The sequence below is a fragment of the Symsagittifera roscoffensis genome, chromosome 3 (genome assembly GCF_963678635.1).
Source record: "Symsagittifera roscoffensis chromosome 3, txSymRosc1.1, whole genome shotgun sequence".
Classification (NCBI taxonomy): Eukaryota; Metazoa; Xenacoelomorpha; order Acoela; family Convolutidae; genus Symsagittifera; species Symsagittifera roscoffensis.
The window spans coordinates 30,427,833-30,452,618 of NC_087064.1; the positions used below are offsets into that span (position 1 = coordinate 30,427,833).

At 35.1% G+C, this 24,786-nt stretch overlaps 1 protein-coding gene across 1 annotated transcript; it reads left to right on the forward strand.

Annotated features, from left to right (window-relative positions):
* The first annotated feature begins 5,894 nt into the window (after positions 1-5,894).
* LOC134842995 (ELAV-like protein 3) lies at positions 5,895-24,583 on the forward strand. Its single transcript, XM_063859576.1, has 9 exons — positions 5,895-7,610; positions 8,254-8,541; positions 9,238-9,492; positions 9,876-10,079; positions 19,223-19,326; positions 20,073-20,226; positions 20,534-20,822; positions 23,431-23,726; positions 23,975-24,583. The coding sequence occupies exons 2-9, from the start codon at positions 8,415-8,417 to the stop codon at positions 24,115-24,117; spliced, it is 1,572 nt and encodes a 523-aa protein (XP_063715646.1). The 5' UTR covers positions 5,895-7,610; positions 8,254-8,414; the 3' UTR covers positions 24,118-24,583.
* Positions 24,584-24,786: the final 203 nt, after the last annotated feature.

The window sequence follows — 24,786 nt, forward strand, 5'->3', positions numbered from 1 at the left end:
GGCAACATCCTAAATGATAGCTAGATGTGATTGCATATAAAAAAGCAGACATGGCTAATTTGGAGTAGCTTGGAATGGCAAAAAAAAATTTGGAGCGGTAAAAATTGTTAGGGAATAAGGCAACATCCTAAAAAATAGCGAGACATGATTGCATCTGAAAAAAGCAGACACATTTTTATACATAGAGCGGAAAAAGCTCTGCATTCTAATTAGGACCACAAAAACAAGACAAACGATTATGGACAGAAGACAGAAAAAACCATGTAAAAAATACTGAACGTCAATCTCTTTTTAAATAAGATCGTTTGACTACTGAATACAAACTTCAAAAAATGAAAGTTTTAAAGTTTAAGCCATTCCTCAACCAGAAATTTAGCCTGGCTAATATTGTGGTCGCATACAACGTCAGCCAATATAGCATTAAAATTGCGATAGTCAGAAAGGTAGTCGCGATAGTCTTTTAACTTGTAGCGATAATCTGGAAATTACTTTAGTCTAAAAACTCATCGGGGTATTATAAAAATTAGTTTAGAAGTTAAAGTTCAAAAATTAATCGCAGAACTTGAAAAAAATGGCACGAAAATAAGAAATAAAATTTTTAAAGTCTAAGAAAATACCTTAACTGCCCGGAATTGAATTAAATGAAATTCAAAAGTCTCGAGACAATTAGTCATGAAAGTCTGAATGTGAAATCAAATCAGTCTGAACATAAGTCGCGAATAAAGTCGCGAAAATAAAGAAATTGGATTACTTCCATCAAATCATTTCTCACAGGTGTTATTACAATAACAGTCACTGACATGTGCAATCAAATCAAGCAAGCTTCCACACGAAAACTATAAACAGAAACGAATGCAACGATAGTAAAAAAAAATGGGCCTGGCTTTTCGAAGAATATTCGTCGAAAGTGCAGTTACGCGACAAAATTGACAAAGTTTATTGACAGCATTGCGACAAGGGATTTGGTATGAGTGTTGGAAAAAAACACACAGAGGGTTTTTGTTTGGTCGGTGGGTAGGTTGTTTGAGGTACACAAACGTAGGATTGCTATAGCAAATTTGGTTTTGTTTAAAACACAGAAAGTTGAATCTATCAGCCCGGCTGTCAAATTCAGTTGAAAGAGAAACAAAAAAAGAGAATCAAATCGCAATAATTTTTGTCTGAACGTTGAGGATAAAAAAAAATAAACAAAAAAGCTCTAGAAAGAGTTACACGAGTTTAAAAATGAAACAATTTTAAGTTTGTTTGAGCAAACAGCTCAAACGACTTTAGCCATACCAAGCCACTCCAAATATAGTGGCTTGGTATGGCTAAAGTTAAACTTGGAGTGGTCCAAACTATTAAGGCATAAGGCAACATCCTAAATGATAGCTAGATGTGATTGCATATAAAAAAGCAGACATGGCTAATTTGGAGTAGCTTGAAATGGCAAAAAAAAATTTGGAGCGGTAAAAATTGTTAGGGAATAAGGCAACATCCTAAAAAATAGCGAGACATGATTGCATCTGAAAAAAGCAGACACATTTTTATACATAGAGCGGAAAAAGCTCTGCATTCTAATTAGGACCACAAAAACAAGACAAACGATTATGGACAGAAGACAGAAAAAACCATGTAAAAATACTGAACGTCAATCTCTTTTTAAATAAGATCGTTTGACTACTGAATACAAACTTCAAAAAATGAAAGTTTTAAAGTTTAAGCCATTCCTCAACCAGAAATTTAGCCTGGCTAATATTGTGGTCGCATACAACGTCAGCCAATATAGCATTAAAATTGCGATAGTCAGAAAGGTAGTCGCGATAGTCTTTTAACTTGTAGCGATAATCTGGAAATTACTTTAGTCTAAAAACTCATCGGGGTATTATAAAAATTAGTTTAGAAGTTAAAGTTCAAAAATTAATCGCAGAACTTGAAAAAAATGGCACGAAAATAAGAAATAAAATTTTTAAAGTCTAAGAAAATACCTTAACTGCCCGGAATTGAATTAAATGAAATTCAAAAGTCTCGAGACAATTAGTCATGAAAGTCTGAATGTGAAATCAAATCAGTCTGAACATAAGTCGCGAATAAAGTCGCGAAAATAAAGAAATTGGATTACTTCCATCAAATCATTTCTCACAGGTGTTATTACAATAACAGTCACTGACATGTGCAATCAAATCAAGCAAGCTTCCACACGAAAACTATAAACAGAAACGAATGCAACGATAGTAAAAAAAAATGGGCCTGGCTTTTCGAAGAATATTCGTCGAAAGTGCAGTTACGCGACAAAATTGACAAAGTTTATTGACAGCATTGCGACAAGGGATTTGGTATGAGTGTTGGAAAAAAACACACAGAGGGTTTTTGTTTGGTCGGTGGGTAGGTTGTTTGAGGTACACAAACGTAGGATTGCTATAGCAAATTTGGTTTTGTTTAAAACACAGAAAGTTGAATCTATCAGCCCGGCTGTCAAATTCAGTTGAAAGAGAAGCAAAAAAAGAGAATCGAAACGCAATAATTTTCATCTGAAAAGTGAAGATAAAGAAAGATAAACAAAGAAAGCGCTAGAACAAGTTACACGGTTTTATAAAGGAAACAATTCAATTTTGAGTTTTGTTTGAGTAAACAGCTGAGGAAGACAGTGTCACAAATATGAAAAAGAATCTAAATTAGAGCAAAATCTCAAGTAAAAATACTTAGTGACTCAATTGTACGGGCAGGAACAATGTTTTGTGGAGAAAAAATTGTGAGAGGTTTAAAGTAATGCGACAATACATTGGCAATTACAGTGAGGGGTATCAAAGGTTTCAAAAATTTACGGAAAAGTCGAAACGGAGATTTTGGACTCAACGGGTAATTGGTAACAAGATAACTGCTATAGGACAGCGAACCATTGATTAAAATCGCATTCGGAATATTTGGTTAAGGAATATAAAACAAGAATCAGGTCGAGGCGCTGTTTTTGGCGAACAAATTTTGAAGATTTACCACAATTAGACAGGGTTCATTTAACAAACTGTTTTAAAATACATTGGCAATCACAGTGAAGGGTATAAAAAGTTTCGAAAAAGTTCGGTAAACTCATAGAAAAACAAAAACTTTTGATGATCAGTCGAGTTTTGATACTGAAGGCACCTGATTGGTACTGAATAAAAATGTGCGAAAACCATTTAGAGTTAAAACGTACCCAGCTTGGTATTAAAGAAGGCTAATTATCAGCTACACTTGCACTTCGGTTGTTTACTTCCAGTGCAGTCTTTGCCATTCTAATAGGTTTTAACGTAGAAAAGAGCGCTCTATTCTCCTTAAACAGGGGGAAAATGGTTAAAGAGATTCGGTTCATGGTAAAAACTAACTTTCCACAGTTTTTGTTTCCGGCCTTCCGCTCATGAGCCTTTCGCGCTTTCGGTACTTCGTCCAGGAAAAAACTCGCTTATATTTTAAGTACAATTTTTTCCCATTATCAAACAGTTTTAGTCGTTCTATAATGAATCAAGTTGCACATCTGAATGAGGTATTGTGATGCAGTTTTCTTATAGATCTCTCTTTTGAAAAGCAAGAAAAAAAAACCATTTTTCTAAAATGCGTCATCGACCCAAAAAGCCCCACGAACATATCTTTGCAACGCAAACCTAACAATAAAAAGGCAGGTGTGGTAAGAAAACGGGATCTTCGACGGGCACTTTCAGATGAGCAATTTATTCTGTTTTACGCCAAAAACGTCTTTCATGTAGTTTTCTATTTGGGCCAATTTCACAGACCAGAGTTCAAATTACTTGAACTTGTCGTCGAGTCGCACTTGAGTTTTTCTCGTTTCGTTTCATTCTGCCTGTTACTGACTTTTGAGATCCATTGGGATTGGCAGGGTTTCTCGAAATCTTCGATTACCCTTAGTGAGATGTCTACTAAGATGCCAGCTCTTTCCTTGTGAATTCTTCTTTCCAGTTGCAACATTGGATTTTTCGAAATGACAGAAAAACGCGTTGCTATTTTTCTCAATTGTTTGAAGATTCCTCATGTGCATCTTCCGCCGCTTTTCACCAAACAATTTTTTAATGAAATTTTTAAGCTCGTTTGCAATAGTGTTCGATATTTGTCAATTTTTAGTTTGCCATGTATTTGCGTTCACATATACTTCGGTTCTTTAGTTCGGCATCTTTACTTTGGGTTTCATTTCAAATTCATAACTTTTCTCTGAAAATCTAATCAGTTTGTGAGTTTCAAAAGACTGTTTCTCAATAGGCAAACGGCGGCGCTTCTACTGGTGACGGAAATCATTTAAAAACAAGGATAGCCGGTAACAAGGATAGCATAGAATGTTCCGATCAGTTTTAAAGTTACAACAAAATTATTTTTTCGAATTAGTGTCGTTTTTTCGGCGTGGTGTGATAAATGAACCTGAGCGAAATTGTAGAATTTAGGCATTTTTGTCAGTCATTAAGAAATATGCAAATTGGAAAACAATTTTTGAAGGCAAATAACAAGAAAAACAAAAAAAAATAATTTGTTTTCTATTTTTTCAATTTTTTTCCCAACATTTTGAAGTTTTTGATTCCTAAGATGAGGCTAAAAACTCCAAAAACTAACTTCATTTGATTATAACTAAATTTTCAAGGCTTAAATTAAGCATAAATAAGATAAAGTAAGCCTGCTCACTCGCTCGAAATTAGACGAAAAACCAATAATTCAAACCGTTTTTTTTTTCGATACAGGGAAAACGGCTAAAAGGGAGGTTCTAATAGGATATATCACTCAACCCAGTCCGATATTTATTTGTGGTAGTTAGTTTCGCTTGGAAAACAAAAAAAAACAAACCCGGATGACAACGTTTCTCCCCATTTTCAATGGTCGGAACAAAAAACAGGGGCCACTGATTTGCAAAATACTTTTGTAGTCAGACTGTTATCATCTCAAATGTCTTTTTTTTTCCAACCCATCTTGTTTTGGATAACTTTGTTTTATTCATTGGCATAATGCTAGATAACTTTCAATAAAGGTCAGTGATTAGCTTATGCTTCTGTGATATTACCCGGTTGACTGTGCTTGTTTGCTACCTTAATAGATACCAATATTTTAATTGTAACTTGCAGATAAAATCGATTCTTGGGATGATCGTCCAAAATTTGTTTTGTGGTGCATCAAAACCTTAATGGTCCTGGTTTATGGCTACTGTCAGTTGCAGAACACATACAGCTCGTATCCATTCCAGACCGATGAAAAGGTAGCGGGTAATAGATGAAAGGGCGCTGTGAAAACATTTTAATATAACCAGCTCTTTTATTTTCATCTCTCAACATCCTTTTGATTAAAAAGTTTCCGTGACGTGCTATTCGTAATATCTTGTTCATTTGTTTGCTTATATTTCATCTATTTAAAAGTTGAGAAAAAAAAGATAGCTGAAGATAGAATAAGCATACGCAGGTCTTTTTAAACTTATATTGCGTGATTGCGTGTCGGCATTATAATACGGGCAGTAAAAAAGAGTGAAAACATTTGAATAGGAAAAGTGAAAGCAAAAAAAGGAATTCCGCGGAATTATTCTGAAGTTTACGGTTTATCTTTCCAGTAGAGATTACCAGACCATATGGCCGAAAATAAATACAGTCATCAGAAAAAAGCAAGACTTGAAGTAAATAACATCATTAATAATAAATAATTCCTTTGCTACTATAGTACTTCAAGAAAAACTGAGGATCCCTACTCCGTCAAAATGATGAAGCCGCCGACTGTAGTGTACCGGCATTAATCAGGATTTATGCTAAATGGACCCACTTTCTGGGAAATACTGCTCTCTGATTGGTTGGATTCGACAGAGCAGTGGATGCTGAGGGCCACTTGAAACAGTGCTCAACTAACATATAACTGGCTCAATTTTCCTATTTGTGAATAGAATAGTATTGAGTCTTTTCTCCAGTTGTTGGTGTCTAAATTTCGGCTCTTCCAGCAGTTTCATTCCAGCAGACGCTGACTGAATTTTAGTTACATTAAATCCCTCTCTCTCTCTCTTTTGCTTTTTCTTTCTTTCATATTCTTTCATTCCCAGTTCTGCTCTCTCTCTCTCCCCGACCGGCAGTTGAGGAATTTCTCTTTTTTGGCTGCTAATTTCTTTGCCATTCTTTTTTCGCCGCTTTTTTGAACTGAAGCTCAATCCAAAACATATACCTGTGTGACTCTGAGTATATAGGTATATACAGAGATATCTCTTTAGACCATATATAGAGAACACCTTTGAGACAACTGAGATTACGGAAGCCCGAGCAGGCTAGCTGAGAGGATCACTGCCATCGCCAGGATAGAACCTAGACTATATAGTAGATCACACTTACCTTTGCTCGCCACTTCTGCTGGCACGCCGCGTCACTTACTAAAGCAGCATAGTACCAATTGAATATATTGTCACTTTCTGCTGATATTTTGGCTGCTTTATTGCTCCTTTTTAAAAAAGGTGTCTCAATATAAGTCATCTCTTTACCCTGAAAACATACAAGGCAAATCAGCTTTTCCTTTAAAATTCCAAATTTTTGGAAGTTTCATGTATTTTTTCAACCTCATCTTTTTAACATTTGTGTCATTTTTATTTTGAAAATTTGAGTTTTTGTTGTCATTCAATTTAATCAGTTGATTGCTAGCTTGTTGAACTTTGAAACCGCACAAGTTAGCCGCAAGCGAAATAACAACTCCGAGTTATTACAAATTTATAAATCCTATAATCATTAATATAATAACTTACCATCGCTAAAATATTGATAACAGACTTTAGTTGAATAAAGGACATTTAGTTTCCACAATAGTTAACAAGATATTCATTCATCTTGTTGATTTTTTCATTTCCGAAGTTAAAAAGTTAAATCTCACAAAGCCCGAAAGGCGCCTTACTTTATTCCGGTGCAATATTTGTTCACAGCAAACTAGATCCAACTTTTTCCTCCGCCTGAAAGGAACGTCTTCCCAACTTAATTGCGAAATTTATCTTCGAATACCTGCGCGAATATTCATCACTTTTCCGTATTTTTGTTCATCGGGGGCTTTTATCCCCTATCGCTCAGGCAACTTTTCTTCTCTGCTCAAATTGTGAAATCTTAATCCGACCACTTTTCAGTCTTGTTCAACAGTTTTTACTTGAGAGGTTCTTTTGTTCAACCTCTGAACCAACACTTTTCAGTTGACCGACTTTCCTCCCTGAAGAAGGCGCACAGTTCCCAACCCCCAAGATTTGAATCATACCCATTGATTAAAGGAACTGATAATTATCTTGAATTATCCTAAACAGATACTAATTAGCATACTCATTCAAAGAAATTCACTCCTCATTTTATAAATGAACTGTGCAAATAAATGCACTTAGAAAGTTTCAGTAAAAAACTTAAAGATTGAATTTTAAAACTTAACCATATATTTAGTTAGGTTTATTTACTTCGATTATTTTGTTTATTTTCTGTTATTTGCCACTTATGTTCACTTATAAATCCTCAGTTACTGCTGGCTTTTCTTTAACAAACTGTCTTGTTTAATTTGGAAATTTCAGTATTATTTTAATTTAATTTTCGACATTTATAAATTTCCGCAATTTTCATTTAGTTATTATTTCCTTAGTTAAAAATTCAGTTTCAATAAACATTAAAATGGTAAGTGAAATTTAAAACTTTTATGAATTCTGTGGAATTTTGCATGTTTCCGTTTTCTTTCCTCACGGAATCGATCTTTAATAAAAACAGCGCTTCTGCCTATTAAAAACAATAAATTTTAGATTTTTATGAGCAAACAATTCGATAGCAAATTTAATAAACCTCTTCTCCAAACATGTGTCAATTAAATTGTTTTTAGTTGACAAAAAATAATTGATAATGCATGTCACTGAAAACTAAAAAAGTGTCTTCGTTTCAAATAAATTGAAATTATCTACGCCTCTTTAAAACATCATAATCATGAACTATGCCTGAAGTTCATAATGAAAAAAAAAAACTTAAAAAGTGAAGACAAAAAAGGATATGAAAATTGCGAAAATACTGGATAGCTTGTTTTTTCTTAGCTCAATCCATCAATAAAAAAACAAAAACAGTTTTACAGGAGTGTGTAAAATTAGAGCATCTAAATCTATAATAAGTTATAATAAGTTTCAAAAGTTATTCACATTAAATTAAGGTAGTCATATTAAGTGGAGGGAAAACATTCTAAATAAAGTGGAGAGACTATTTTTTACTCTAAAAAACCTTATTTTTTTAATGAAATAGACAGTTAGTAAATTATAAATTTAAAAATGAATTGCAGACGGATCCCAACATCTACCTGGCGTCTCTCAACACTGCCAACCTCTTTCTCATGTCGGGACTCCTCGACAACCCGAACCCCTCTGCCCCCTCCCCCGCTCTGGGGGGATCGACTGGGGGACCTCTGGCGGAAACAGTTTCTCCCTCTCAGAAGCCCTCAAGATGCCGAATGGAGGCACGAAGACTAGTCCACTGGGTTCGGACTTCGCAGGAGCCCTGTCCAACTTCGGCTCGGGACTGGGACCGAGAGTGATGACTCCAAACAAGCCGGATTTGAACCAGAATTTAGGTGAATCTAAATGCTTAAAATCGACTGCTGTACAAATAACTCTGAGCTAAGAATTTTGAAAACAAAAAGCCTCGCGGAAAATCAAATTCAGCCAGCATGCTAACTTCTTCTTAAATTATGCAAAGATCTTTCACATTGGGAATTCTTTCGAATTTCGATGAAATTAATCTAACTTCAGATTTTAATGATAAAAATCAGAAGAGGGTTTAGGGGGCGGGGGGGGTGGGGGGGGGGGGGGGTGGGTGCGGCGGACGTTTTCTCTTCCCCCCTCAGGGATTCGACCACCTGCCGACCCAAAGGGTACCACTTTGTACTATTTTGAGATATCCATTTTTGGCTTACTGACCTTAAAATTTTTCTTAAGGCGCCTTTGGTGCCAATCTACATCAATTTTGAGGGGGGAGCGCGCGCCGAAAAACGCGATTTTTTGGTCGAAATTTTCCAAAAAGTGCCTAAAAACGCCTTTTTTGGCCTTTTTTCAAACATTTATAGTGGTTTGAGTGGTTTGAGAAAGCTCAGAAAATCAATTTGACCGACCTAAAAAAAGGTCGAAAAAATTTTCAATTTTTTTTTTGAAAATCCGCCCCCTTCGAGAAATTCTTAGATGATTTGAATCTGATGATTTGAATGTTTTTTTTTTTTTGTAGTATATTTGTTCGGTGAATTACAGACTGAATATTTTTTGCCTGTTTCCAGGTCTCTCGCTGAACAGCTGCTCTTTCGCCAACACAATGTCTGTTGACCCTATCAGCAACAACTGCAGCAACCCCCTTCTAGGCATGAACAACAACCACCACCACCTCAGTCTCTACTCGATGGGGTTAGGGTCCAAGGAGAGCAGCAACTCCACTTCAGATTTCCACTTCTCCTCTCCCCCCAATCTCCACCACAATCTGAATGGCAGCTCACTCGACCTCTCATCTGCTCTCAACCACAATCACGACTCATCAGGTTGCTATGGTTACTACAAAGCAAGAAATGATACAAACTTTCTCAAAATTAAAAATAACTTTTTGAAATCGCTCTGAAAATCCTAATATTTTTCGAAATATTCTGAAGTACGAATTCCTTGTATTAAAATATATTTTTTTTCAAGGTTTAAATATACCACTCGTTATCGATTTTTTTTTTAATTTAAGAAAAATAATAATTAACGTGATATACCAAAATGAGTAGAATGTTTCATTTAACCTTTTTTGCGCCCTCATTTTGATTATTTTTGATGAAATGATGAAATTCACAATGCAATGCGATAACTCAACTAACGACGTGGCAAATCAACACCAAATTAAAGCATCTAAGCGTTTTCTCGTAATGTTTGTGTATATTTTCAGGTCTGTCGAACGGGTCGGGGGGAAATGGGAGCTGCATGGATTTGAGCAATGGAGGAGTGTTGCCCCAGCCCCTGCCCAACGAGAGCAGCACCAATCTGATCACAAACTACCTGCCCCCCTCAATGAAGCAGGAAGAAGTGAGGGTCCTTTTCTCTGCTATCGGAGAGGTCGAGAGTTGCAAGCTCGTAAGGGACAAAATTACAGGTTTGTTACTTGAATTAAATATAAAATTTCATGTTTTTTAACAGTAAGTTCGACTGTTTCCTCGATTTAAATTTACGCGTAATTTTTTTGCAACATTTTTTTTGAACAGATGCCGGTTGAAGCATTTTTCTGAGCAGCAAAAAAAACGCTTGTTTCACATGCGCTAATGATAAAATCAAGGAAAAAAATTTCAAGTCAAATTGGCGCATGGGAGTCAGATATGCTTAAATTTGAAAGAATTTAGTAGAAGAAAAATACATTTGCATCGACAAAAAAGACAGATTTCAAATTGTATGAACTCGAAGATATAAACACAGAGGCAAATCAGAGCTTCATTGCGCTAGGTGCTAAAAATTGTTTTAAGAAAGTTCGAAAAACAAGATCTTCCAAAATTTGTATACACTAGACTTGAGTTGGAATGTTCATTTTGAGGAAAACGCTGACAATTATGGCAACTGCAGGTGTTAAACTAGCATCGAAACACATTCTACAACATGGCAAATTTTTTTAATTACACACAGATAAGAAACTCTTTCTCCCAAGAGACGCAATTGAGGCGACTTAGCCATTATCTCACAGAGATGACAAAATGATTAAAACGTTCCGTTGCAAAAATTGTTTTCAAATTTCTAAGATCATTATTTGTAGTAACGCGTCAGATTAAAAATTTTGGTAATTTATTCTAATTGAAACCAAAAAGACCGCTCGTATCAAGTCAAAGTTTTAAAAATTCGGACTGCCCTCCAAGGTTTTTGAAATAGTTTTTGGAAATTTTTTTTAAAGTTGATAAACTATTTAAAAAATTGAAATAATTTCTGAGTTCTTTCGAATTATTTTATTATTTTTTTCTTTTTAAAACCTTTTGCAAAATCACGAAATAACTCGCGCGGTAACTATACTAAATGGCAACGTTCAAACCAAATTGCTTTAGAAAATCATCACAGGAGAGTATATTTTTTTTACATTTGAGACTGGGACATTACTGGTTTTCTGATGATATAAAAAACTCTGTTCAAAATGGCTAGTTAAAAAGTGGAAATTAGTCTGAAAATAAAGAAAAAGCACACCAAGCACAAGTTACTTTGTCAATTTCTACAAAAGTAGGAACAACAAGAGAATCAATTGAACATTCCAAAGAAATCGTCTTCAGTTATCGTAACAAAATCTAGTTCGATCACTCCAAAATCTAATTCGATCACCAAGTTTTTTTGGTCTTAAATAGCTCAAGAAAAGTTGTCATTGTCGAAGAAAAACTTGTTTCCGCTCTAAGTCAAATTCATTTCAAAATATAGATTTAATTGTTAAATCAAAATTCTGTTTGCTCTCTTTAACTGCTGAAGAAAATCAGTTTAAAAAATTTATTTAAAAAGTTTAATTAACGATTTTCGGAGAGAAAAAAAAAAGAAACAATTACCGAAGATTTTTTTTGCATTCGACAAAGTTGGTTAACCACCATCAGCGGTGGATTTAGAGTTTTCTCGAGGGCGGGGGGCGGATTTAAAAAAGATTCGAAAATTTTGTCAAATCCCTGATAGGATCCACCCCCCCCCCCCCCCCCTAAATCCGCCTCTGATCATCCTAGCGATTTGTCTCAGTTTTGCTTGTCAATGTTTTCCGATGACCGAGAAAAATATACAATATTTTCTGACCAGAATTTATCAAATTGTTTCTAAATTTTTGTTAACTCATTTTCCGACTTTTTTGCTCAACACTTTAGCAGCAACACTGGTGATCTATTACTCGAATATGATTTAGAAAGAAATGATTGCTTTAAATCATTTTTTATTTCAAAAAAAATGATTGCTTTAATTCAAAAATAGCTTTGAATGGGCAACATTAGTTTAGATTATCAGTAATTTAACAACATTGGTGCTAGAATTGTATAACTAATTGCATAATTAAAACAAGCATAGCCGGTTACTGTGCAAGTAGCACCGAATGTGCAAGTAGACGATATTCCTAAAATATACAAAAATTCCAGTTACTGTCGTTTTTCCTGCGTGGTGTGATAAGAGGATCAGAACAAAAACTTAGAATATAGGAACATTCAACATGCGTAGTAAAATAAGCAACCTGAAAACAATTACTTGTAGAAAATGAATACAAAAATTAAAAAAAAATTCAAATATCGTTTCAATTTTTTGCAATTTTTTTGTTTTTTGTTCTTGAAGTTTTTAATTCAAAAATCGCTAAAGTACTAACAAAAACTTATTTTACTTGGGTGAAATTAAATTTTTACGGCATAAATAAAGCTATTTTAAGCTTTTAAAATTGAAAAAAATGAAACTTCGTAAGCCTGCTTGCTCGCTTTACTTGCTCGAATTTAGACGCAAAATCAAATAAAAATCAAATTGATTTTCTGCGGTAAGATTTTTTGGAATATCGTTAGAATCACGACTGAAAAAACTTTAATATGATAAATCACTCAACTCACTTCGATTAATACTTGTGGTAGCTGATTTTGCGTGGAAAACAAAAAATGAAGAAAAAACTAAGACACATCCGAATGCAAAGTTCCTCCCCATTTTTTCACATGATCGTAACAAAAACAGCCAGCACCAAAACTACTCTAAAAAGCTTGTAGGCCAATCAGAGCATACAAAATCTCTAAGTAGCGGAAAATTTGAGCTTTCTTCTGTTAACAGAACGTAAAATAGTTGTGAGCGAGATATTGCCAGGTATGCGAAAATGGGTAAATTTTACGCTTGTGAAACATTTTTTTTGCATATAAACAAAAATTTGAATCTATGGAAAAATCTTTCACCAAAAAATGCGGTTATAGAGCGTAGATACAAGCAAAGAGTTTAATTGATTTCAAAAATTGATAGTACTAAAATTTGATTTGTCTTCACTTTTCAAAATTCATCTGGGGTGATAGTTTCAGTAAATCGGTGTATCAACAAATATCAAATAGGCGGATCAGATCAAAAAACTAAAATTACACGATTATTGCACAATTAAATTACATAGTCACAAGTCTGAAGTCTCATATTTGTAACAAAAATTTTATCTTCTTCATTTTAGCTTTTAAAAAATCAAAAATCAATTCTGTAAATATTTGAAGACAGTTTTGAAAAATTATCATCTAATTCAATTTTCTGATCTCGTGAATTACTGATAAATCAATTTACTGATCGCATCTCGTAACTGGGCTTCAACTAAAGTTTAACACAGAGGCGGAGCAGTGCTTCCCACCAGTTCCGATAGAAAAATGAATGAATCTCATGACTTGCAGATGAACTAGAAAATTTTTTAAGTTTTTGTGTTCAATTTGTTGGTTCATCTGCAAGTCATGAGATTCATTCATTTTTCTATCGCAACTGGTGGGAAGCACTGCTTCGCCTCTGGTGGGAAGCACTGCTTTGCCTCTGTTATGTATGAATTTTTCTAAACTTTTTCAAAGCGGCGAAGCAAAATGTCTCGCAACATGCAATAAAATTCATACATAGCAAGAGAAAATAACCGACAAAAAAAGAAACAAAAGCCGTACCGGAAAATATCTAAAAAACTGATATACCAATTTTTTTTTTTTCAAAATTTGTCTTGATTTTGTATTGAACAAAATTTTTTTAACGTAAAATCATGCCAACAAGTAACACAACTGAATAGTGAAAAGGCAACGAAACTCAGCCGACTTTTTGCGAGCAGAAACACGATGTGCCGAAAAAGCAAGTTTTCAAGTACGACCACGAAACTTTTATTAATGTATTTTTTTGCTCCTCAAACGACTAAAAACAGCCTCTGAGCCCATATATTATCAATCAAAACTTTTTAGGTCGAATCAAAAGGAAAAAAACGAAACAAAATAAATCGGAGTTTGTAAAATGGCAGGCAATATAAAAAAAACATTCAGATAGAACGCTTATTTTAAATGCAAAGGCATTCTCTATTTGTCTGCTCTCCATCTGTCTGTTCCTTGAGAAAAGCAGAGATGATCCATTTAGTAACTCATTGTGACTCAAAATTGGATAAACCACTGGACTCGAGATTGTATTTCAGCGTTTAGTTGTTTATGTAGTTGTAACGTTTTAAAAACTTTTGTCGCCAATTTTGTCGACCTTTTCTTAGGTCGACCAAATTGATATTCCGAGTTCTCCCAAAGCACTCAGAAGAACCTAATATTTTTTGAAAAAACAGGCCAAAAAGGCCGAAAAACAGGCCTTTTTACCAAGAAATTGCTTTTTTTCGGCGCGCGTTCCCCTTTAATGTTAGTAAATATTAGAGAAGGCGCCTTCAAAGAAATTTTAGGGATCGTCAGTCAAAAATGGTTATCTCAAAAAAGTACAAAGGGAGACTTTTTGGGTCGGCAGGGAGACTTTTTAATATTCATGTAGCGCTTCTGGATACATGTAAACTTTAAATACTAATCCAAAACTTCCACTTTTAATCGAATGATAATAAAGCTCCACTTTTTTCAGTTTTAGTTCCGACTATTTGAAGTAGTAGAGAAATTATACTGTGAATACGATTGCTCTGCACGTAACCCACGAACTTCAAATGCAGATCACATAAGGTCATGTGATATATCAGATTGATGCCTTTTCAGTGACGAAGTGAGTTGCAAAAAAAAGTACTTTTTGTGTTTTTGTCATAAAAAACAAAAAGATGTAAAATGCCAACGGATTTTGAGTTATAAAACTCATCATCAGTACATATCTTTGTGTTTTTGGTTTGTTGTAGACTAATTTAGAGAATAAAAGTTTTACGCATTTATTCTCGTCGGAGTGATTCATATTGTTGCTAGAAAAATTCTAAAAAAAACGTAAAAATTTCTTCATTGAACACTCCGTAATTAATGAATCCGCAGAAGCGTGATAAAAAATCACAGAAAACATTTTTTTTGCATTACTGTTTTTGTAAATTGATCAAAATGAAAATACTTTTGCTTGCTAATACCAGTTAACATGGAATTTTACGAAATAATTTCAGAGTCAGCTCGGAGCATTCGATTCCTACGGATGTAGATGTAGCCTTTTCTGATATTAATTAGGCGTCAAGGCGCCTTCAAAATTCACATTTGTTATTTCAGCTTATCTTGTTCATTTCACTATTTCAGTTTAGTGATGTAATGCACGTTTTGATTTTTAATGAGCTCTCTTTTGGCGACGCACCTAGCGTGCTAATTTAATTGCAACCTGAAAGCTACTTCTCAGGTGGCTGTCAACCCCAAGTCACCTCTGAAGTCTAGTATCGATTTTACCGTCCATACTAATTACCATATTCATTAACACCTCTTGTAAACCAATGCATAGATTTTTCCATTTTATCTGCAAAAGTTGAAGAAAAAAAAACATTTTTTGTTCTTATTTTTGTTTTAAAATTGTAATTTGAAGCTATTTAAAAAAGTGCTGACTTTTTAATATTTAACAAATATAAGCACAGTTTCTATGTGGAACAAATGGCTCTCTTAACGCATGAGCTTATTTGGCTATGATTACGGCGGGTTTGAAAAAGTTGAAAAAAAGAAATCAGTCAATAATTTCTGACATCTGACTACTCGTGGCTGAAGGTAATTTGCGCCCTTTGGAAAAAGTAATTCAATGCGTCTCTTAAGTAATTTTGATTGCAAAGATATCCCAACATGGTTCTGATTTTTCACTTTAGAAACGGAAATTTATCGATGTCACTTTTTTCGTCGCATTTTTAAAAGCTGTGTTCATTAATCAAGTGGTGAAAATGAAGAGTGATTAGCGTACCCGATGTTGTCTAAACCCACCCATGGTTGCCCGAACCTAATTAGGCGTGAAGTCAAGGTTCATTACTCTTTTTCCTGAAATAGAGAACAAGGAAAACAGATCAAAAATCAATCGAAAAGCAGGTGTGAAGAAAAAAGTTAATCACGACAATCAAACTGTCCAACTTATTTGACGTTAATAGATGAATTTACATGCCTAGTTTTTTGCTTTCTCAGTATTTTGGAAAAAATGTCTCTTCTTGAAGATCAACCAGCTTTTCGGCAAATTTTTTATTGCAGTGAAGATAACACTATTTTTTCTGGAAATTTTAACTTGTGAGTTGTTTTTGGTTATTTTTTTTTGCAGTAACGTTTTTCTTTAATGACTAATTCAAGGACATTATTGGCCTTTTCAGTTTATCTACAATATTGCAGTTCTAAAGATAACATTGAGTTGCGCAACACTCATTTCAAAAGGGGTTGCGGAGATTCGTCAGGACCGGGCTATAAAGCGGCGCTATACTTTCTTATTCACATCATTCTATTGTGGCTTCCTTTGTGGGGCAATGCAAAGACAGAAAACAATTAGGAGGTAGAGTGAAATTAGCATAAAATCAATTTTCGCCCCGGACCTTGATTGCCCTAGCTGAACGTCACAAATGCTCCCTAGGGACCCAAATTGGTGAACATTTGGCTATTCACGTGCATGGTGGCTCGGGCACCTAAATCCCCCCGTCGAAGAAAAATTACAATCCAGTCCGGTTTGTTTCAATTTGCCCTCGCTTAATTGAAAGCCATTTGGCCAAGAAAAAGAATCAAAACTTCATTGTGTTCAATTTCATACCAAGAAACAAATTTTAAAAATTACTCTTATTTTTAGTAAGACTGATTATTTTTCTGGGAATAAAAAGTGTTTTTCAGCTTCATTATTGTTTTCCTCGATTGAGTTGGAAAAATTTTTCCCTTGACAGTATGACGCCAAATTTAGAATTTATTTGAAGCTGAAACTATCATTTATTCTAAAACAACATGCAAGAATATCAAACCAAACTAATATAAACCACATTAATACAACAAAATTAAAGTTAAAAACCCGATATTTATTCTATTTAGTAGGTGTTCGGACCACGTATATTAGGCTGATAAAAAACAGCTTAGGGGGTTATTTTGAAACGTAAACTAACTTATGCAAGTTAACCCCTATGCTTTTGGATGCCTGTGGGCCATAAACAACTCTGACACACAGTGGTATACAATATGCCAGTAAAACGGCGTGTGAAACTTTTACCGGGGTGTAAATTTCACGCGGAAACGTGGAAAATAGTGAACAAGCTCGCAGCTGGACTGGTTTTTGTTTATTTTTTCAATACACAAGTTGAAGTCTTTTTTCTATCTTGCAGAGGGAACAGAAATAGTAGAGCCTAGGGGAAGAAGCAACTATTAAAAGAAAACGTTAAGTTTTGGTTTAATGAATTCTGAAGTTGATCGAATTTGAGGCCCGAAAGCATTCAAAAAGATTAAACGACGATTTCCAAAAACGACGTTCTCCGTTCTCTTCCTGTGTTCTGTGTGGCACGGCAGCTCATAAAAAAATTGCCTGTCGGAAACTTGATTTTTCAAAATAAGGTCTTCCTAAGGCTTTGGCAGAGCTTAGAAAATCAACTTGATCAACCTTGAAAAGTACTAGGTTTTGGAGTAGCGTAAAAAATATTTCACAAATATTTTGCTAAAAGATAGTTAAAAAAACAGTTAATAATCTGGTTTGTTGGAAGTTGCCGCAATGCTCACACAATCTGGACTCATCGTTTGTTTGAATATTAACAATCTGCCTCCTTTTCTCGAAAATACTAAATCACAATTTTTTCCAGAGGATACTAAATTTTTTTAATGCTTTAAGGATTGCATTGTCTTATAACTGTTCCATGATAACAGAAAGTGTGTTCTGAATAAATTAGAAAAATGCGCTCTCAAAAAGTAAACTTCAAAAAAACTTCAAGTGAAATCAGAGTGGGTGGTCAAATAATAAAAAGGTTCAACCTTGGACAGAAAATTCAACTTCAGTGATCAGTTTGAAAACATTTGTATGAAACTAGGGAAAGTCAATTATATCAAATATCGTTCCAATTTTTGCTTATCTAAATATTTAGCCTTATTTTGCAATTTTATTGCGTTTATGTAGTTCTAGTTTTATCATCCACCTTTATTGTGTGAATATGTATTGATGCTGCTTTACGAAAAGTTGCAAAAAAACACTATTTAGCTTAGAAAGAGTTTCGTTGACAATGTTTTGTTACCATAACTTAATTATTTTCATGAATTTACACAGAGGTAAAGCGTCGCTTCGCACCACTTGCGATACAACAAAAATGGCACGGCAGTTACCCCAAAAAAGGACGAAAACTGAGTCGAAAAAAAAATAAAAAATCATTTAAAAAACTGGTTTTTTCAGTAGAGTTCGGGTAAATTTAAGGGAAAAAATTGACACGCACAACTGCCAGTGTTAATTTAGCATTACAAATAAAATCATTAAGAGGACACAGAGCAGCAAAACTTCGGTAGGCGACTGTTGAGCCGAAAAAAAAATAAAAATTGAGCTATAAAACATTTTGAGCCAAAAAAAGTTTCCTTAGTTTTACGCCCTTACCATTTCGTCAGCACAGGAGCAATTTAAAAATTTTGATGGTTCAAACGACAGATTACGAAGCAACTAAATAGATATAAAACAGTCAAAACCACTTAAGCCGAAAAAAATCCTCAAGTGAACAAAAAATTGAAAATAATAAGCGAAAAAGAAAACTAAAAACAATAGTTGATTTACAACCAACAATAAAAATTCGAATCAAACGGCCATATAAAATGCAGACAGGCTCAAAAATAATCTGTTGACAGGCATTCTGTTCTGTTGCTATCAGAAAAGCCGTGCTAACTGATTTTTGCCCAAGAATTGTTTGATAATCGAGAAAAAACTGCGACTAGAAACTTTAAGTTTGAACAGACCATTAGCTGCGCAAAAAATCAGAGCAAACAGAAAAGTTTTTTCTTATTTCTAGCTGTTAAAGCCACCAAAATGAAAATCCCTTTTCCTAGATCTATGATTGAAGTTTGACTCAAGTCCTTTATTAAAAATGTGCACGATTTTTTTGTTCGCGATAATGGAAGAATGCTTTCTCCGTTTTATTGTCAAGGATTATGTCTTAGAGCTTTTTACTTTGTTCTAGTTAACCTAGAGCAATCCTACTTGAAGGGTTGAATAACTCTTACAGCATTCCTGGTTTTTTTGTATCAAATCTTTGAGACTGCAAAATTTGTCTGCACCAACTTGAATTCAAAGTCAAAAATTCAAAAAAGGTTGACATGCGTTTAGATCTACCCCATTTGATAAGCATCGTCTGTTTATGGAAGTTTGACCCTTGCTATTATGCTTTAAAGAATGCATGTTACCTCAGTGTGATTTTTTTTGTGTTGGCAGGTCAGAGTCTGTGCTATGCCTTCATCAACTTCAAAGATGCGCGTGATGCATCGATTGCAGTGGACAGACTCAACGGCATCGTAGTCGGCAACAAAAAGATCAAGGTAACTAAGGGAAAAAAATCAAAAATTATTTCCAGGCAGACAAAATATGAAAAATATAATTTAAGTTAATATAAACATTTAATTTAAGTTAAGTTAAGATGCTTAATCCGAAGAGAGATGACTAAGTTGCGGCTTTTTTCATCTCTTTACAAAGAACCACTGCTGTGTCCCATTTTTAACACCTACAATTTTTCGAGTTATTTTTTTCTGAGCTGAGAATTTTCGCTCACCTATTCGCCTACCTATCGATTGAGAAGTTGAAGACCTCACCGCGTATTTCCCGTTTACAGGATTTAAGAAGAATTTGAACTAATTGAGTACTGCCCGGAAAAATCACCATTGGATCTACAGATCCGTTTTCAAGTATTTCCTTAAACGACCGAATTTAGATTACATTTGCTTGTCGAGGTTTGCAGTTCGAGGCACTCACTTATTTGGTGGTCGTTCTAGGAGGACGAGGAAAAAATCTTTGATAAATAAATCACGAAGAACTGATTGCTTTTTTAAAAACTCATGGGTCAGAATCATATTGGAGGTTTTTGCGATTCTAAAGAATCTAACAAAGATCGCTTAATTTTCACTCTACAGATGTATATTTAAGATTTGAAGCAAGATGGTTATCATCTTCTAAAATGGTTATATTGTTAAATCAGGAAAAACCTACACAGTCTACAAGAATAATTCTAATTTGCCATTTATGGAAATCAGGTCATAAAGCGACTTCGAGTTGCAGAAGTTTGTTTCAGGTTTCGTTTGCGCGTCCGAGCAGTCCCTCAATCAAGGATGCAAATCTGTACATCAGTGGGATCCCAAAAGAGGCCAGTGCTGGGGAGCTGGAGGAGCTGTTCTCTGAAGTGGGAACCATCATCACATCCCGCATCCTGACAGACCCCACCACAGGTACCAACAGAAAAAAGGGATCTCTTTAACTATTTCCCCTTTTGCAAATGGGGAAGTTCGTTACTAGGTACAGAAATTCACATATGCTTAATCGTTGAATGAGTTCTTCATAGGGGTTGCAATTCGTTATTAGGTGCCATAGACGGGGGGGGGGGGGGTGAAATGGGTAAAGACTGTTTTTAGAGAAGCGAATTGAGCGTTTTTTTTCAATTCGTATTATTTAGAAGCTATAGCACATTAAAAAAACATTTCTCAAAAAAAATTGGAAGATTTTTAGTTTGGAATTATGTGAGCTTTTGTTTTCCAGGTCAATCACGTGGCGTAGGATTCATTCGCTTCGACCACAGACGAGACGCCGAGCGGGCTATTCAGCGCTTCGACGGCTACCAGTTCGTGCCCCGCAACGGGTCCCTCGGCTCACCAGGAGGCACAATCGAGAAATTGACGGTCAAGTTCGCCAACACCCCCAGTCACCACTCTCAGAAGGCTCTTCAGCAGGCGTATCTAACTGCGAGCCAGAGACGACTGGCGGCCAGTCCACTGGCATTCGCTACAGCAGCCGGCCCATCGCTACACCCGTCAATCAAATCTCTCAGGTTAACTCTTTTTTTTTACAAACTTCAAAGCTGATTAAATTTGGGTTAAGCATAGAAAAAAATCAAAACATCCACATTGTTTAAAAACACAGCTTGATAACTAAAAGTAAAATTTGTCTTATTATTTGAGAAGCTTGTGAGCTTGTGAAAATTGTTTTTTTTTGTGTAAAGCACGAAGTCAATGTAGATTTTTTGCTGCAAAGAATTTTGTTCCTTAAAAAATTCTGTGTTGCTGTGCCGTAGTAGTAGTTGATGTATGATGCAGATCCAACGCTGTTGGGGGGGGGGGGGAGCGGATTACTTGAACTATTGGGGCTTAAAAGTGACGGCAACAAACACCAACTGATGTTGTTTCTATCGATGTTTAACTGAAAAAATCGATTTTTCATTTTGCTCCTGATGCAATCCGCGCTCTGCGCACACCCCCCGCCCTCTCCCAGCGTTGAAGGTGCCTCAAACACTACTGCTACTTTTGTCATGTAGGAATATTTTAAGATTAATTTTAAAACACAGTAATTTAAATATATTGGGACAAAAAAAACAGTTTTTTTTTTGTTACAGTTCTGCAAAATGCTGCGTAGCATATCCCATTGATTCATTTTAATTATTTTCTTTTGATAAAAGACTGCCCCTCAGTTTCATAACGAGTGGGCTACTGGTCTTATATACTTTGATCTAGAAGATGTAAATAACCACATAAATTATACAGATTCAATAATCTGCATATTGTAGGTGGAGCTTTGCAATATGATCCGACCAAAAAAAAACATAAAGAGAGCGTCGGTTTGTTTTATAGCTAAGAGATTCTGTATATTTTGTCAGATTGCTTTAAAGAATCACCTTTTGCGTACTTTAGGAACAAAGGAACATCTGCTAATTTCCATTGCGTATCTAATCGGTATCTTAACACATCGGGTGAAGAGGGATCTTAAATATACGGTGCAGTTGATAGGGAAGCTAATCTGCTTTTACTAGGCTAGTTAATATGACACAATAAAGTGGAATCAGCTGAAGTCACAATAGAGGCTTCTTTTCATTCGGGGGGACAGTAAAACACACACCATTGATCTTTATGTACTCCTGAAGTGTCATCATTTGCATTTTATGATCAGCTGCTAGTCGTAAACTCGCCTTTAAATAAAACCGATCGAGGTTGAACAAAATCTTCATGTAGCGTCAGTCATTTTGATGTAGGATGAAAAAATTCAGTGCGCAAATGGTGCATGCTTTTTAAAACGCCATTGTTGAATCTTTCATTTTTTATCACGGCTCATTTAGAGTCTTACCCAAAAATTAACGCAACTATGCACCAAAAAGATCTTTAAGCAGAAACACCACCCAGTTTGGGCCATAGCGCAGTCTTAGCTTAAAAATACAAAATCCTCTGATGAATACCAAAAAACCTATTTGGTGACCGGAAATAGATTCACCTGGTCTGAACCCTCGGCGCTAAATGAAAAGTGGCTCATTTCACACTTTTTGAGCATAGTGTTTCTAACATGCGAACAATGGCAGGTGTGAGCTGGTTGCGATTTATTATCTCGTTCAACTCCCTTGCACTTACTTCCTGTAGAGTTATGACTGTGATACATTGCAATATCTATAAATAATTTGCTATTGATCCCTTTTTATATTATAAACTTACTGATAAACAGTTTTACTGAAAAAAAAAGTTTGTATTCTCTGACTGATTTTCAATGCTTAAGATCAACTATTGCTTTGAAAGTGGAACTCGTTCAATGATGATCGCTGATTCAGAAAACTGAAAGTAATCTTGAATTCTCAAAGTTTGCGGTTTAGGCGAAATTTTTTAGCCAAGCAGCACAGCAGCCAACGGCCACAGATTAACCTATCCCCTAAAAGCAGCCAAACTCCCCTAAAAGCTGAAAAAAAATATAAATTGTTTGAAATCATGATGTTACTCTAGATTTTAGTTTATCAATGGTCAAAGAGCTTCTGTTTTTTGATGATCAAAAATGACACGTGTTTTTGATATAAAAATTCATTAAAAGTCACACCGGCGGAAAAATAAAAGGGGGCCGCGAGAAAGCAAAATTGCTTTTGTCGGTTGCATAATGCAAAATCACCTGGGAATTGCCCAAATATACACATCCCTCTAAATAACCACAGAGCATGTTGTGATATAATGCAACACGCGCTCTGAATCCTTTATTAGGGATCTCTGAGCCATACGTTGCCCCGAATTAGAGCACAGTAAATGAACAAATTCCGAAGGGAGCATTCAGAGACAAATCGCCCAGATTTATTCAATTAGATTTTTTAATTACGTCCCTATGATGAAAGGCACCCAATTGTTCGGTCATGTCATGTTGAAATGAATTAAACCATAAATCAAACAATTTTTTTGCCCCAAAAGTATGAATTCGAACTGCGATCAAAATATTAAGGATGATGCGGGTTTTATGTATTATAGATAGATAGTTTTCATACACCTAGAGGTTCAAAATAATTCTTTTTTTAATAACAACTAAATTATAAAAGAAAAATTGTATGAAAACTATTCTTGAGATGAGTGTCCCTATGAGTGGATACAAGGAACATTCAGAGTCGGCAAATAAGTTTAGTTCTGAACTTTTGCTCGTTACAGATTTTCCCCTCTCGGCACCTCACCCTCACTCGGCACTGGAAACGAACTCTCCTCGGCTCTCGCAGGCATCCCAGCTCTCAACGCCTTCTCGGCACCCGGTTCGAACCCGAGCACCCCCTCTAACCCATTCTCTACCGGGGCTGCCTCCTGTCTGGGCACATCTGGTCCCGGCTATTGTTTGTTTGTCTACAACTTGGCCAGTGATTGCGAGGACAAAGAAATCTGGCAGCTTTTCGGACCCCTTGGAGCAGTGAAGAGTGTAAAACTTGTGTATGACGAAAACAAAAAGTGTAAAGGTAATGCTACTTTTTCATTCTGACTTAAGCAACAAAATTAGAACATCCGGAAATAGCATTACAAAAAGTTCACGATTTTTGAAACATAATTTTAAAAAAGAATTCATTCATTAAGTGTTTTAACGTTCTACCGTTTTTAACTCTCCGATTTTTTAAGGTTTTAAAATGGTTTGGTTATAAAATGTTTGCAATTGGTAATAAAATGTATTCAAGGTACTAAATTTTTATTCAATTTTAATGTGTTTTAGGGTTTGGTTTTGTCACAATGGCTCATTACGACGAAAGTCTGCATGCCATAAACACACTGAACGGAGCACCTTACAACAATCGCATCCTACAAGTGTCTTTCAAAAGCTCGGTTCCGACTTCAGCTGTTCCCAAACGAAATTGATGAAAAACACTATTTTTTAAACTAAGGAAAAAGGAAACCAACTTTTGTAGATAAAAAAGCTTTTGTGTTCACCAAACAATTTAAAAATCAAGTGAAACTCCGTTCAAATATAATTTTATTGTTTTGATTATTTGTTTCAATTTCAGTCAAAGTTTAACAATTCTTTGTTGTCAATTTCATTTATCTGTTTAGAAATCTGATTAATAATTTAGTTCCCATGTTCAGTTTTGTCAAAATTCAAAATGAAAATTTTTGTAAAATTCATTGATTAGCGTTAATTATAATTTCAGCGATGATTTGTTTAATTATTTAGTGTGGCCTATGCCTAATACATGGAGCTAATGTTAGGTTTGAGTTCATTTTGCGGTTTGTAGCTCAGGTGCTATTCGTGGCGTTATATATTTGCAATGCAACTTCATAATCCCAATTTGTTAGTTCTTACTAAAATTCAAAATATTTAACCTTTCGCTTCAAAAACGTTAAGCTCGAGGACCATTAGTTCAGGATGGTTTACTAAGCGCTCATTGCTGGTTGAATGCTTAGTAATTTTATCCTAAGTTATAAGTCTCACCTTAAATCGTCAAATTGTCTTGACAAAAAGTAGAGTAGAAACAATAGTTAGAAAAGGTATGAATTAATTAGTTGGTTAGATACAGAGCACTGGGTAAT

Coding starts and splice junctions, on each gene's coding strand:
- LOC134842995 (XM_063859576.1), top strand. CDS start 8,415: ATGCCGAATGGAGGCACGAAGACTAGTCCACTGGGTTCGGACTTCGCA. Junction 10,080..19,222: donor CGTAAGGGACAAAATTACAG/GTTTGTTACTTG, acceptor TTGTGTTGGCAG/GTCAGAGTCTGTGCTATGCC. Junction 20,227..20,533: donor CCTGACAGACCCCACCACAG/GTACCAACAGAA, acceptor TTTGTTTTCCAG/GTCAATCACGTGGCGTAGGA.